Source organism: Phoca vitulina, unplaced genomic scaffold (genome assembly GCF_004348235.1).
Source record: "Phoca vitulina isolate PV1807 unplaced genomic scaffold, GSC_HSeal_1.0 scaffold68, whole genome shotgun sequence".
NCBI lineage: Eukaryota > Metazoa > Chordata > Mammalia > Carnivora > Phocidae > Phoca > Phoca vitulina.
The window spans coordinates 3,812,636-3,829,428 of NW_022589771.1; the positions used below are offsets into that span (position 1 = coordinate 3,812,636).

The following is a 16,793-nucleotide window of genomic DNA, read 5'->3' on the forward strand; positions in this document are numbered from 1 at the left end:
TTTTTTTTAACTGTCTTTTTTTCTTTTTTCCTTTTTTCTTTTTTTTTGAATTTTTCTTTTTCCCTTTTTCAACCAACATCTTATCAATCCCTTTTTTAAAAAAAAACATTTTTATTTTTCATTTTTAAAGTCATATTCTATCCCTTCATAGTAGTTACCCGTATTTTTGGCATATATATATAAGTTGTTCTCTCTTTAAAATCTTGAGATAGTTTCTTCTAACACATCAAAATATACTCTAAATCTCTAGTGTATGGTTTTTTCCTACTCCCCTGCCTGATCACATTCTCTCCCTTTTTTCTTTCTTTCTTTTTTTTTAATCCTATTCTTTCTTTTTTCAAACAACTTATCAAATCCTTTTTAAAAATTTTTTATAATTTCCATCTTTACAGTCATATTCCATCCCTTCATCATATCAACCCTTATTTTTGTACATATATAAGTTTTTCTTTCTTTAAAATTTTGGGAGGGACTTTCTTTTAACAGACCAAAATACACCCAAAATCTAGTGTGTGGCACTGATCTATAATCCAGCCTGATCATATTTGATCACATTCTGTTTTTGTTTTGTTTTGTTTTGTCCTGCTTTTGTTTGTTTTTATCTTTATCTTTTTCTTTTTTCTTTTTTTCTTTCTTTTTCTTTTTTCTCTCTTTCCCTTTCTTTTCCCACTGCTTCAGGTCTTTTCTGATTTGTTTAGAGTATATTTTCTGGGGACGTTGTTACCCTGCTAGCATTTTGTTCTCTCATTAATCTATTCTCCTCTGCACAAAATGACAAGACGGAAAAAATCACCTCAACCAAAAGAACAAGAGGTAGTACCGACTGCCAGGGACCTACTCAATACGGACATTAGTACGATGTCAGATCTAGAGTTCAGAATCATCACTTTAAAGATACTAGCTGGGCTTGAAAAAAACATGGAAGTTATTAGAGAAACCCTTTCTGGAGAAGTAAAAGAACTAAAATCTAACCAAGTTGAAATCAAAAAGGCTATCAATGAGGTGCAATCAAATATGGGGGCGCTAACTGCTAGGATAAATGAGGCAGAAGAAAGAATCAGTGAGATAGAAGACCAAATGATGGAAAATAAAGAAGCTGAGAAAAAGAGAGATAAACAACTACTGGATCACGAGGGCAGAATTCGAGAGATAAATGATACCATAAGACGAAACAACATTAGAATAATTGGGATCCCAGAAGAAGAAGAAAGAGAGAGAGGGGCAGAAGGTATAATGAAGCAAATTATAGCAGAGAACTTCCCTAATTTGGGGAAGGAAACAGGCATCAAAATCCAGGAAGCACAGAGAACCCCTCTCAAAATCAATAAAAATAGGTCAACACCCCGACATCTAATAGTAAAACTTACGAGTCTCAGAGACAAAGAGAAAATCCTGAAAGCAGCTCGGGAGAAGAGATATGTAACCTACAATGGTAGAAACATTAGATTGGCAACAGACTTATCCAGAGAGACCTGGCAGGCCAGAAAGGACTGGCAGGACATATTCAGAGCACTAAATGAGAAAAATATGCAGCCAAGAATACTATATCCAGCTAGGCTGTCATTGAAAATTGAAGGAGAGATAAAAAGCTTCCAGGACAAACAAAAACTAAAGGAATTCGCAAACACGAAACCAGCCCTACAACAAATATTGAAAGGGGTCCTCTAAGCAAAGAGAGAGCCTAAAAGCAACATAGACCAGAAAGGAACACAAACAATATACAGTAACAGTCACTTTACAGGCAATACAATGGCACTGAATTCCTATCTTTCAATAGTTACCCTGAATGTAAATGGGCTAAATGCCCCAATCAAAAGACACAGGCTATCAGATTGGATTAAAAAACAAGACCCATCGATATGCTGTCTGCAAGAGACTCATTTTAGACCCAAAGACACCCCCAGATTGAAAGTGAGGCGGTGGAAAACCATTTACCATGCTAATGGACACCAAAAGAAAGCTGGGGTGGCAATCCTTATATCAGACAAATTAGATTTTAAACCAAAGACTGTAATAAGAGATGAGGAAGGACACTATATCATACTTAAAGGGTCTATCCAACAAGAAGATCTAACAATTGTAAATATCTATGCCCCTAACATGGGAGCAGCCAATTATATAAGGCAATTAATAAAAAAGCAAAGAAACACATCGACAACAATACAATAATAGTGGGGGACTTTAACACCCCCCTCACTGAAATGGACAGATCGTCTAAGCAAAAGATCAACAAGGAAATAAAGACTTTAAATGACACACTGGACCAAATGGACTTCACAGACATATTCAGAACATTCCATCCCAAAGCAACGGAATACACATTCTTCTCTAGTGCCCATGGAACATTCTCCAGAATAGATCACATCCTAGGTCATAAATCAGGTCTCAACCAGTACCAGAAGATTGGGATCATCCCCTGCCTATTTTCAGACCACAATGCTTTGAAACTAGAACTCAATCACAAGAGGAAAGTCAGAAAGAACTCAAATACATGGAGGCTAAAGAGCATCCTACTGAAGAATGAATGGGTCAACCAGGAAATTAAAGAAGAATTAAAAAAATTCATGGAAACCAATGAAAATGAAAACACAACTATTCAAAATCTTTGGGATACAGCAAAGGCAGTCCTAAGAGGAAAGTATATAGCAATACAAGCCTTTCTCAAGAAACAAGAAAGGTCTCAAGTACACAACCTAACCCTACACCTAAAGGAGCTGGAGAAAGAACAGCAAATAAAGCCTAAACCCAGCAGGAGAAGAGAAATAATAAAGATCAGAGCAGAAATCAATGAAATAGAAACCAAAAGAACAGTAGAACAGATCAACGAAACTAGGAGCTGGTTCTTTGAAAGAATGAACAAGATTGATAAACCCCTGGCCAGACTTATCAAAAAGAAAAGAGAAATGACCCAAATCAACAAAATCATGAATGAAAGAGGAGAAATCACAACCAACACCAAAGAAATACAAACAATTATAAGAACATATTATGAGCAACTCTATGCCAGCAAATTAGATAACCTGGAAGTAATGGATGCATTCCTAGAGATGTATCAACTACCAAAACTGAACCAGGAAGAAATAGAACACCTGAACAGACCTATAACCACTAAGGAAATAGAAGCAGTCATCAAAAATCTCCCAAAACACAAAAGCCCAGGGCCAGATGGCTTCCCAGGGGAATTCTACCAAACATTTAAAGAAGAATTAATACCTATCCTTCTGAAACTGTTCCAAAAAATAGAAATGGAAGGAAAACTTCCAAACTCATTTTATGAGGCCAGCATTACCTTGATCCCAAAACCAGACAAAGACCCCATCAAAAAGGAGAATTACAGACCAATATCCCTGATGAACATGGATGCAAAAATTCTCACCAAAATACTAGCCAATAGGATCCAACAGTACATTAAAAGGATTATTCACCACGACCAAGTCGGATTTATCCCTGGGCTGCAAGGTTGGTTCAACATCCACAAATCAATCAACGTGATACAATACATTAACAAAAGAAAGAACAAGAATCATATGATCCTCTCAATAGATGCAGAAAAAGCATTTGACAAAGTACAGCATCCTTTCTTGATCAAAACTCTTCAGAGTATAGGGATAGAGGGTACATACCTCAATATCATAAAAGCCATCTATGAAAAACCTACAGCGAATATCATTCTCAATGGGGAAAAACTGAGAGCTTTCCCCCTAAGGTCAGGAACGCGGCAGGGATGTCCACTATCACCACTGCTATTCAACATAGTATTAGAAGTCCTAGCAACAGCAATCAGACAACAAAAAGAAATCAAAGGCATCCAAATTGGCAAGGAAGAAGTCAAACTCTCACTCTTTGCAGATGATATGATACTTTATGTGGAAAATCCCAAAGACTCCACCCCAAAACTGCTAGAACTCATACAGGAATTCAGTAAAGTGGCAGGATATAAAATCAATGCACAGAAGTCAGTGGCATTCCTATACACCAACAACAAGTCAGAAGAAAGAGAAATTAAGGAGTCGATCCCATTTACAATTGCACCCAAAACCATAAGATACCTAGGAATAAATCTAACCAAAGAGGCAAAGGATCTGTACTCAGAAAACTATAAAATACTCATGAAAGAAATTGAGGAAGACACAAAGAAATGGAAAAACGTTCCATGCTCATGGATTGGAAGAACAAATATTGTGAAGATGTCAATCCTACCTAGAGCAATCTACACATTCAATGCAATCCCCATCAAAATACCATCCACTTTCTTCAAAGAAATGGAACAAATAATCCTAAAATTTGTATGGAACCAGAAAAGACCCCAAATAGCCAGAGGAATGTTGAAAAAGAAAAGCAAAGCTGGCGGCATCACAATTCCAGAGTTCCAGCTCTACTACAAAGCTGTCATCATCAAGACAGTATGGTACTGGCACAAAAACAGACACATAGATCAATGGAACAGAATAGAGAGCCCAGAAATGGACCCTCAACTCTATGGTCAACTAATCTTCGACAAAGCAGGAAAGAATGTCCAATGGAAAAAAGACAGTCTCTTCAACAAATGGTGTTGGGAAAATTGGACAGCCACATGCAGAAGAATGAAACTGGACCATTTCCTTACACCACACACAAAAATAGACTCAAAATGGTTGAAAGACCTCAATGTGAGACAGGAGTCCATCAAAATCCTAAAGGAGAACACAGGCAGCAACCTCTTCGACCTCAGCCGCAGCAACTTCTTCCTAGAAACATCGCCAAAGGCAAGGGAAGCAAGGGCAAAAATGAACTATTGGGACTTCATCAAGATAAAAAGCTTTTGCAAAGCAAAGGAAACAGTCAACAAAACCAAAAGACAACTGACAGAATGGGAGAAGATATTTGCAAATGACATATCAGATAAAGGGCTAGTATCCAAAATCTATAAAGAACTCATCAAACTCAACACCCAAAGAACAAAGAATCCAATCAAGAAATGGGCAGAAGACATGAACAGACATTTTTCCAAAGAAGACATCCAAACGGCCAACAGACACATGAAAAAGTGTTCAATATCGCTTGGCATCAGGGAAATCCAAATCAAAACCTCAATGAGATACCACCTCACACCAGTCAGAATGGCTAAAATTAACAAGTCAGGAAATGACAGATGTTGGCGGGGATGCGGAGAAAGGGGAACCCTCCTACACTGTTGGTGGGAATGCAAGCTGGTGCAGCCACTCTGGAAAACAGGATGGAGGTTCCTCAAAAAGTTGAAAATAGAGCTACCATATGATCCAGCAATTGCACTACTGGGTATTTACCCCAAAGATACAAAAGTAGGGACCCGAAAGGCTACGTGCACCCCGATGTTTATAGCAGCAATGTCCACAATAGCCAAACTGTGGAAAGAGCCAAGATGTCCATCAACAGATGAATGGATAAAGAAGATGTGGTATATATATATACAATGGAATATTATGCAGCCATCAAAAGGAATAAGATCTTGCCATTTGCAATGACGTGGATGGAACTGGAGGGTATTATGCTGAGCGAAATAAGTCAAACAGAGAAAGACATGTATCATATGACCTCACTGATATGAGGAATTCTTAATCTCAGGAAACAAACTGAGGGTTGCTGGAGTGGGGGGTGGGGTGGGAGGGATGGGGTGACTGGGTGATGGACACTGGGGAGGGTGTGTGTTCTGGTAAGCGCTGTGAATTGTGCAAGACTGTTGAATCTCAGATCTGTACCTCTGAAACAAATAATGCAATATATGTTAAGAAAGAAAAAAAGAAGAAGAATGTAGCAGGAGGGGAAGAATGAAGGGGGGGGAAATTAGAGGGGGAGAAGAACCATGAGAGACAATGGACTCTGAAAAACAAACTGAGGGTTCTAGAGGGGAGGGGGTTGGGAGGATGGGTTAGCCTGGTGATGGGTATTGAGGAGGGCACGTTCTGCATGGAGCACTGGGTGTTATGCACAAACAATGAATCATGGAACACTACATCTAAAACTAATGATGTAATGTATGGGGATTAACATAACAATAAAAAAAAATTAAAAAAAAATTAAAAAAAAAAAAAAAAAGAAAATGAACAAGCAGAAATGTGGACCTTGATTTTCTTACTGAGAGACCGAGTGTTGCATTTTTATTCTCTTTCTAATACCCTACTCACATCAAGGCTGATGCAGCTCACTCCTTCCATGAAGCCTTCTCTGAACATATCAAACACTGGTCTCTCCCTTATTAGAGTTCATTCCGCTCTTGTAATTAATAGTCTGTCACTTGAAGGCTTCCAAACCACCCTCACTGTGACAAGGCAATTTCAAGGTTTCTAAACTCCTCATTCTATTTCTGTTTTTCCCAAACTACATCTCAGACCAAAAACTTTAAAACTTCCAAGAGAAAAACATTTCTTAAGTTAAAGATTTAAATAAATACCTATGTAATTATTCTCTAAAGCTGTTTGCTATTTTCATGTGGGTTTTATTTCCCCAACTATACCTTTGCATTTTTTTCATGAACCAAATGACAACTGTGTTCCAAAGTTAATTGGTAAGTCCACAGTTTGCAATATGGAATGCTCTTTCATTAAATGGCAATAAAATGAGAAGATTCTTCATCTTACCTAAAATGTCTATTTAGCTGATTCAGAATATGATCCAGCCAAAGTGGTGATAAAATTCAACTACTTGACCATTCAAATTAAAAGCTGAAATTTGAGTAGCTGCCTGATTTCTAGCAATCGAAGACAAGAGGCTGCCATTCACAGCAAATATTAGCCATCCACAGAGAAAGTTCCCTGTCCCAACTATTATGTACTAAGGGTGGATGGAGAATGGAGGAGACAATGAGAGGTCCCATGTCCCACTCCAATACCCAGCACAGTCCTTGGCCAGCTACTCTTGGGGAGAACGTCTATCATCAAGGCTTCTTACACATTTTTCTCAAATAGTTGGCCACCAATTCCTGCAAAGTATCTTCTGAATTAACCCTACCTTTGCCATCCCTGCTACCACTACTTTAGCTCCAACCATCACCCCTTCTCATGTGGACCACAGAGCCTCCCCTCTGGGCTTCTGGGTTCCTGGTCTCACTTTATTCTGTATGATTTTTTTTTTTCTTTAGATCTCCTTATTCAATTCCTGTGGCCTCCAGACCTCAGGACACAGAACCTTCAAACTGTGAACCAGAGTTAGCTCTGAGTCTTACCCTCTACCATGTTGGTCTCCAGCCATCCTATTCCACACCAGGGAAATAAGTGCATCTGCTGTCTCAAGCCTCCCCACCACTGTAGGTGACAGACCTTCTTCCAGGAACACATTGCCCTCCTTTCTCTCCTTTGTAACTCCCTGCTGTATTTTCTAATGCCTCAGGATTCCCCACCCCCTCCGGGAATCTGCCTCACCTGTCTCCTAACCTAAATTTGGTAACGTTCCTCTCTTCTTTCATAGTTGCCCTACAGCTTGTCACACCATCCTGTGGGGCTGTCACCTGTCTCTCTCCCACTATATGGGAGCTCTCACTGGGAAGAAATGAGCATTCATCATCCCAGTAACTATTCCAGGGCCTAGCAATTACAAGTATGTGCTAAATACACTGCTGTTTCATGCTGGAATAAGAGAAGGATGAAGGAAAGAAGGACAGAAGAAAATTCAGTCATTCGGGAGTGGGTGTAAAAGAATATATTTGTATCTATCCATTGACGCTTCAAAGAGGTGTAGCTCAAAGTATTTTTTTCTTTTGCTAGCAAGTAAAACAGAAGAATACAGAACTCGTCAAACTGAAAATTTTTAAGGAAAAAAAACCACAATAAAGATGGCTACTCATAAGGACTTTAAAACAGAAAATGCTTTATCCAAGATATCCTGTAGTCCTTATTTAATTAATCCATTTAGCCATTACCATGCCAACTGAAAGTAAAGAAAACTAAGCTCAAAGCTGATTGATAAGGGTTTATTTAAGGTGTTTGACTTTCTGAAATCAGAGCGATGACCTCTTATGGTATCTATAAAACATGCACTCCAGACCTGACCCAATTCTAGAGTTTAGTTGAATGAATCATAAACCCATCCTCATCATAGCTAAGTTAAAGGAACTTGTATACCTATGTGCCTTCCAAATGCTGTTAAATAGAATTAACAAAACACAGGGGCACCTGGGTGGCTCAGTTGGTTAAGCGTCTGCCTTCAGCTCAGGTCATGATCCCAGCATCCTGGGATCGAGCCCCTGTCAGGCCCCCTGCTCAGTGGGGAGTCTGCTTCTCCCTCTCCCTCTGCCCCTGCCTGCACTCATGCTCTCTCTCTCTCTCAAATAAATAAATAAAGTCTTAAAAAAATATATTTACTAAAAGCCATGTTGAAGATAGAATATTTTCCACATTTGTTATAAAAGATGATACAGCCTGTGAAGAAGAAAGTGTTTAAATAATAGCCTTTCTTTTTAAATGAGCATTAGAGCCAGAAGGGAAGCTACCATTATTGATTTAAGGCCAGCCACTAACCTGTGACATCTATTCCTTTTCTATAGTCCCTTCCAAAACACCATCCCATTTTTAACAAACCTCTCTTGGTAGGAAAGTTGTTATCTTGCAAAGTAAGGCACTTAATTATTTCATTTTTGAAGAATTTTGACCCTTAGGAAGGTTATTTTTTAATATTTTAAAAATTAAAGTACAATTTATATAAAGTAATATACACAGATTTAAAGTGCGTAGTTTGATAGGTTTTGATAAGTGGATACATGCACAAAACCCACACCCCATCAAGATTTAGAATATTTCCTTTCAGAAGGGGGGGAAATCGGAGGGGGAGACGAACCATGAGAGACGATGGACTCTGAAAAACAAACTGAGGGTTCTAGAGGGGAGGGTGGTGGGGGGATGGGTTAGCCTGGTGATGGGTATTAAAGAGGGCACATTCTGCATGGAGCACTGGGTGTTATACACAAACAATGAATCATGGAAAACTACATCAAAAACTAATGATGTAATGTATGGTGATTAACATAACAATTAAAAAAATTTTTTAAAAAAGAATACTTCCATTCACCCCAAAAGTTCCCTCCTATCCATTCCCTGTCAGTTCCCAATCCCCCTTCCCAGGGCCAACAATTCTGATTTTTACCTCTGTTGATTAGTTTTCTATCCTGGAATCTCTTATAAATGGATATAAATTGAATATGTGACAAATATGTTATAAATAGAATATATTACTCTTTGTGTGTGTCTGGCTCATATTGTTCTTCAGAGTTGGCTGTGTTTTGTGGGTATCAGTAGTCTGTTCTATTTACATTTAAAGTAACTATTTATAGGGAGGGAAGGACTTGTTCTGGACATTAACAAAATGTTTTCTCTGTCTTATTCTTTTGTTTTTTATTTCCTCTATCATGGTCTTCCTTGGTGTTTCATTGTTTTTTAATATTGACATACTTTGACTGCTTTCTCTTTCTCTTTTGTGTATTGGTATATTTGTTAACATTTTTGTGTACACACCCATGTCATCAGCACATTTGTGCCCTCTACCACAAATGCCATGCCTTCTATTTCTTTTTCTTGTCTAAGCATAAAGGCTATTACCACTAAAACAATACTGATAGAAATGTTGAGAGTAGACATGCTTATGTCTTTCCTAATCATGAAGGTAAAGAATATAAAACACTATGGATTTTTCATAGGTGCTTTTTATTCTAGTGAGACAATCACTATTGTTAACTGAGAGTTTTTTTCTTTTTAATCAGGAATGGAGATTGAATTCTAGTAAATTCCTTTCATCTATTTGAATGTGTGATTTTTCTACTTTATTTTGTTAATATGATAAATTCTATTGATTAATTTTGAATATTAAACCAAGCTTTTATTCCCGCAATAAAGCCCACTTTGTCATGGTATGTTGTATTTTCTTTATATTGCTAATTTGATATGGTAATATTATGCCAACTATTTTTGCACCTATATTCATGAGCAATAACAGTTTGTTAATTTTTTTATGTGCAATGCCTTTATCAACTTTTATCTTAAGGTTATTCTGTGTCTAAAAATTTGGGAACTCTTCCCTTTTCCTCGAATATCTGAAGGAGTTTGTATAAGGATGCTATTATTTCTTTCTTAAATTCTTCCAAAAACTTACAAATTAAGTAAGCTCTCTTGGCCTTCAGTTTTTGTGGGAAGGTTTTTGATAATGAATTCAAACCTTATAACAGACATAGGGCTAGTCAAATTTTTACTTTTGTATCTATTTGGGTAATTTATGTCTTTGAAATCATTGATCATTTGATCTAAATTGTCAAATATACTGGCATAAAATTGTCCAAAACATTTCTTTACTTTTAATTAATGTCTGTAGGAACTATAGTGATGTTTGTCCTTGCATTAGTTTTCTATAGCTGCTGCAATAAATCACAACAAACTTAGTAGCTTTAAATAACAAAACTTACATTCTTATTGCTCAGGTGATCAGAATTCAAGAATGTGCATTCTGTAGTTGTTTGATATAATCTATAAATATCAATTAGATTATATGGGTTGATAGTGTAGCTTAAATCTCTATTCTTACTGATTTTTTCTGTTTATTCTATTAATTATTGAGAAAGGAGTCTTGAAATTCCCAATTGTCATTGTTTATTTGTCTGTTATTCCTTTCAGTTCTATTTTGTAACCATGTGTTTGGATTTCTATTATTAGGTGCATCTGTATTTCAGATTTATATGTCTTGTTGATGAATTAACCATTTTATTATTTTAACATGTCCTTATTTGCTTATAGTAATATTCATTATCTTGAGATTTATTTTATTTAATATTAAATAAATATTTAATTTAAATAAATATAAAATTAAATAAAGCCTGAGATTTATTTTATTTAATATTAATACATCCAATTAAGCTTTTTATGATTGGTGTTTTATACCATTTTATCTTTCACTATTTATGTCTTTATATTTAACATGGGGTAGCATGTACTTGAATCTTGCTTTTTAATTAAGGTTGATAATCTTCGCTTTTTATCGGTATGTTTAGTCCATTTATACCTAATGAAAGTATTGATATAGTTGTATTTAAGTTTTCCATCTATTTTCCATCTCTTCTTTGTATTTTATCCCTCTTTTCCCGCTTTTTTCCCTAGCTAATTGAGTATATTTTAATGTTCTTTTATCTATTCTGTTGGATTAATATCTATACTTATTTGTTTCATTTTTGATAATTGCTCAAGAGTTTGCATTGGACATATTTAGCTAGCAGCATCTATGTTCAAATAATATTATACCACTTCATGTATAACGTAGGATAAATTTTACAACAGGAAAATTCCCCTTTCCTTCTTCCTGTTCTTTGTGATATTATTGTATATTTTATTTTTGCATGCTATAAATTATTATGTTTAAACAAAAACATCTAAATATTTTAAAGGAAATGAAAATGATAATAAGGTGAATCTTATCTTTAGCCATAAATTTATCATATCAAGAGATCTTCATTCCTCTTATAGATCAATTTACATGGAATTGTTTTCTTTTAGCTTCAAGAACATTCTTTAAAATTTACTGTAGTAAAATCTAGCTGGTGATTCTCTAAACCTTTACTTGTCTAAAAATGTATTTATTTCGCCTCCATTTTTGAAGAGTGTATTTTGCTGGTTATAGAATCCTAGACTGACAAATGTTCCTCCACCCCCTCTTTTCAGCACTTTAAAGATACTGTTCCATTCTGTTCTGGCTTGAGTTGTTTCTGATGAGTAGCCTAAAGTTTTCCTACTTGGTCCTCTTGATGTAACAAGTCAAATTTCTCTGGTTACTTTTAATATTTTATTATTAGTTTTTAACAATTCAATTAGAATGTGCCATGGCATGGTTCTTCTTTGTCCTTATTTTTTGAGGGTTTCATTGGTCATTTTGATATGTAGATTTATATTTTCCTTCATATTTGGAAAATTTCCAATCATTATTATTCAAATATATTTTTCCCTCCCCCTCTTTCTGAGACTCTAACTATGTATATGTTGGAGTTCGACATTTTCCCAAGTTCAGAGAGGCACTGTTTACTGGTTTTCCCTTTTACCTCTCCATGAAAATATCTGAATAATCCTGTAATTATGCCTCTTTATCTGTGGCACATGTTTTTTTCCTCTCTGACTCATTCCCATCAGCATGTAAGCTTCTCTTGTCCCATGTCCCATGTCCTCTTCAATTTCCTCTCCATTTTTCTGCCTCCCATCATAGCAATGTTTCTGAAAATAATCATACATATTTTCTTGAATTCCCACACATTTATTCACCTCCCTTTCCATTCACTAGCCCTACTAATCAGACATTCACTGCAACCACAGAACTCTTCACGGTCATGAACAATGTCCATCTCCCTAAACCCAATGACCAATTCTTGGATTTCCTTTTTCTATTTCCAGTGAGATTTTATATACATTATTACCTGCATTTCTTGATATATTTCCTAATTTGCTTCCAGGACCCCACAGTCTGCTGGACTTCCTCTTACTTCACTGGCTTCTCCTTTTCCCTCTCTGTTTCCTTTGCTGATTCCTGGAACCTCAAATCCTGGAATGCCTTGGGTCTGGACCCTCTTGTTCCTCCCTCATCATTGTTTCCTATGTCACACTGCCACTCTTTGTTTCTTCTCCACTTTTGTTAAAGACTTCTATTTACCTTATTAAGCAACACATGTGCTTCCTCTCATTGGCAACATTCACTTTATAAACATGTTTTGTTTGCTTTGCCTCCAAAAGATATTGCAAATTCAACTCCTACTCATTACTTTAACCATTGCCACCTTCATTCAGGGCACTTTTAATCTCACCTGAACTTCCAAAATAGACTCTTAATGACTATCCTTGCTTTCTGGACCAGTCCATTCTTCAAACAACTGCTAGTGTTATAATTAAAAAGATAAATCAGGCCATGTCACTGACCTGGTTAAAGTCACTAATGACATCTCTTCACATTTAGAAAAAAGTCCAGGCTTCTAAAATAGCTGCATATTCAAATTACCCAGAGTTCTAGGACTTGACTTTGCTATATACTAAGTCAACTTGGGGATTTTACAAATTACTGATGCCTGGGCCCCACCTCCAAAGATGGCTATTTAATTAGTATGGGCTGCAACCTAGACATTAAGAATTTTAAAGCTTCCCATGTAATTCTAATGTGTGACAAAATTTGAGAACCACCAATAGGTGATTTTTTGGGGGGGAGAAGAAAGTAATACCCTGGCGACCTGAAAGATGGATCTACTCCCACAGATTATGTTTTAATTGTGCTTAGCTAGGGCCAGAAAATAGTTATTAGTGTTTTCTTAAATCTGTTAAGATGTCTAGATTGAGGATTACTGTCCCACATCATCTTGTCCTTGACTACTTCTCCAACCACTGACCTGCTTGTGAAGCACATTCCCTTTCTCAGAATTACCTTATCTCATTGGTGATTTGATGTTAATTTCACAGAAGTTTATTTGACATATTTGAAGAACAACCACATGGAGCCACTAATCAGATTGTGATCACCCACATCATCTCAGATGGCTAGGCTCAACTTCAGTTCATCTGACCTTTGCCCTTGGTCAAAAAATTCTGTTACCTTCCCTGCAAGGGCAAGTGATGCAAACAGCATGCATGTACACTTTTGTCTAACGTTCTGTTCTCTGACTTGCATCTTTCAGAGCAGATTATTCAGGAGACAGGCTGACGTACTGCTTCGCCCTTCACAAATAATAGTAAGAGTCAGTTCCTCGTGTAAGAAAACATTTGGGAAATGGATACCACATTGGCTTCCATTTTTATTTATCTTCAAAAAATGAGAAATAAATTCATGTGTTCCTATTCTTATACTCAAAAGCACAAGGTAGAAAGAGAAAAAACTGTCACTTGTATTTTTAGTTCGTATGTGACTGAAAATATATTTTCTTACTCAGGGAAAATCTTTTTTTACAAATACAAATTTGGTTTCTTCATATAAACTCTAAGTAGCTTCAGTCGCTTTTGTTGGGAAGTACATAGAAAGCACATTACTCTTCAGCCAGAAAGGAAGGAAAGATGTCATCAGGACAAGGTCCAAAGACTAAGGAAGGACATAGGAATCTTTTGCTCAAGAAAGAATCTGCTCAGATCTGTCAACTATCTGGAAAATAATGGAAATCAACCTCTCCCAACAATTACTCTGAGAGCCCAATATTTGGAGATTTTAAAATGCAAATAATCAACATTAACGTAAGTCTTTAATTTCATATAGTTACTTTTGCAATGCAGGTAAGAACTATACTAGGACATGAATGCATGTAGCTCTTGGGGAATCAGAAAATCACAGGTCTGTGCCCAACAGACTTTACAGAATCCCAGCTGCTCATTTTGCAGATGAGGAGTAGAGCCTTCATGGGAATTTGGTGACCAGAATACAGATTTGAAACAAGACAAATGCTTACATTTTAGATGCATTGAGTCCCCTGCCAATATTTTCTACAAGCTAGACCACTCTATTATAATTTCTAAATACATATTATCCCACTTTGTTTAATTTAATAAACGTTGTTATAGCCTCCTAAATTAATGAGAGGTCTAATGCTAAACAGAAGAGAGGAGCAAAACATATTTCTAAACTGAAACTACACATTTCTAAAACTAAAACAAAAAAAATACAAGAAGCTACTATTTGCTATGTGTCAACTGTACTTCACTAAACAAATAATAAAAAATAAGAAATGACTATTTTATGAATCTTTAGAAAAAGTGTGATCTGACAAAAAATATTTGACATTTTTAAAGCCATCATTCTAAAAAATAATATTGCATTTTTCTCGGGTTTGTTTCTTTTACTAACCAGACTCATGCTGTATGTATTGTTCTTTGATGTGCTTGTTGGAGATGTTCTCAGCCTAGCACACTCCTTTTACCCATTATATACTCCACAGAATTAGTGTTACTGTTTGGGTTGCTTCATTCTGCTGTTATAATTATACCCACTTTTGTGCACAAACTTGAGTACAGGGTGTTATATGCAACTGATGAATCACTGGACTCTACCTCTGAAACTAAGAATACACTATATGTTAATTAATTGAATTTTAAAAAAGGAACCCCTCCCCCAAATAATAATATTATAAATAGTGCTAAATAGAGTAAATACAATATAGCAGGAGCTCATGGACTTTTGTGGCCAATGTAGGAAAAGCCTAGTTCATTCATTAAACCCTACTCCCACCTCTTTCTACACACCTTTCTTAGCTGCTAATTATTTGGAGCTTCATATTTTAGGTAAATAAAACCTTGGTTTGGTGTTAGTGGAGTTTGTGGTTGGTTTCTATAGTTGTGGGTTTTATTTTAATGGAATCACAGCAAATTCTATGAATTCTAATTCTTTTCATATTATTTCAAGTGAACACTCTCTGTGAGCATTGTTGAATCTGACTGCATCGATGCTGCGCATCTTATGTCCCTGTCTTTACCTCTCACAATCAGCTGGCTTTGGTGCTCCACTGCCGCAGCCTCATTCCGGGCGATGCAGGTGTAATTCCCATTGTGCATGAGGGAGAGATTGGAAATCCGTAAGGAGCTCGTGAAGTCAATGTTGTCGATGGTCACCCCGAGGCTCGCTGGGATTGGCCGGCCGTCCTTCTGCCAAGTGATCGTGATGGGCAAGTCCCCTGAGACCACAACACATGGGATAAAGACCCGCTGTCCAATGGAGAATCTTGGAAACTCAAAAGGTTGAATAAAAGGTGGAACTGCAAGAAAGAAGAGAAGATGTAAGAGAGGAAAGATGGTAACAAACTGTGCACATGATCTCCATTCTCTTTTCCTTCCCAACCCTCTTGTGTGATATTGAAAGAGGAATACAGTCACTGCTCCAGCATGTAAATACATGAACTAGGAGAAGAGTTGAAATTGTGCTATCCTGCTCTTGATTTTTCTCATCGTTCTAAATGAAAATCATGGCTTAATTTGTACCTCGGCAAACATACTTAATTTATTTCGATAGACTTTTTAGAAAATAATCATTTTTGAATGAAAATATTTCTGACTCTGCACTCTTCATGTAAATACTGTGAAAGAGGCATTTGGGTTTGGTTTTCCCTTAGAAGCTTTTGAAAATGATGTGTACAACAAAAGATTTCTTTCCTGCTTCGCTAATACTAGCACAATCATTACCATTCCCCCTTTAATGCATTCCATGCCTCGTTAGTAGGTGTACTTTAAGCCTGTTCAAGAAGAGATTCTAATTTCATTGTTAAACATTTTTTTAGGACTAACGTCCAACAAATAGCAAATGTTAATGAAAGAGACTTATTTTATGTTAGGATAATCACGTCTTTACTCTGTACTCCTCAATTTTCCACACTCATGTGCATGACCTTAAATGATGAACTGATCTGTGGCCAGTTTTCTCAGTTGTTATGTGTTGCTAATGAGGACAAGTTTACAGCCTTCAACCTGGCCAGCCATGGACATAGCCAAGCTCAGTCTGGAAAGCTCTTTTCTGATTTAACTTCCCTGATAAACCCCTCTTTACCTTCTCGCCTCAGGCCCACTCTTCCTCAGGAACTTCCTGGATGGTCTCACAGGATTTCAGAGTCATAAAATGCTTAAAATGGAGCCAGAGAAGCCAACTTTGAATCCTACCTTGGGTACTTAATGGGTTGTGGAGTCATGAGCAAGTGATCAATATGCTCTTCCTATCAGCCCTATGGGGTTGTTATGCATAGTCTCCCTTTGTAGATGGGGAAACTGATTCTGAAAGATATGATTTTGCCCTTGGCCACAAAACTAGTTCACTAAAGAGTGAGAGCTCAGACCTTACCAATTTTATTTCAGAAACTTGGAAATATG

The 16,793-nt window shown here is 36.7% G+C and overlaps 1 protein-coding gene across 3 annotated transcripts in view; it reads right to left on the reverse strand.

Annotated features, from left to right (window-relative positions):
- DSCAM (DS cell adhesion molecule) overlaps positions 1–16,793 on the reverse strand; it is a 791,005-nt gene that overhangs the window by 257,662 nt on the left and 516,550 nt on the right. For all 3 annotated transcript variants that reach the window (XM_032392604.1, XM_032392602.1, XM_032392603.1), the window contains one exon: positions 15,413–15,691. In XM_032392604.1, coding sequence (XP_032248495.1) covers positions 15,413–15,691 — 279 coding nt within the window. The remainder of the gene's footprint in view (positions 1–15,412; positions 15,692–16,793) is intronic.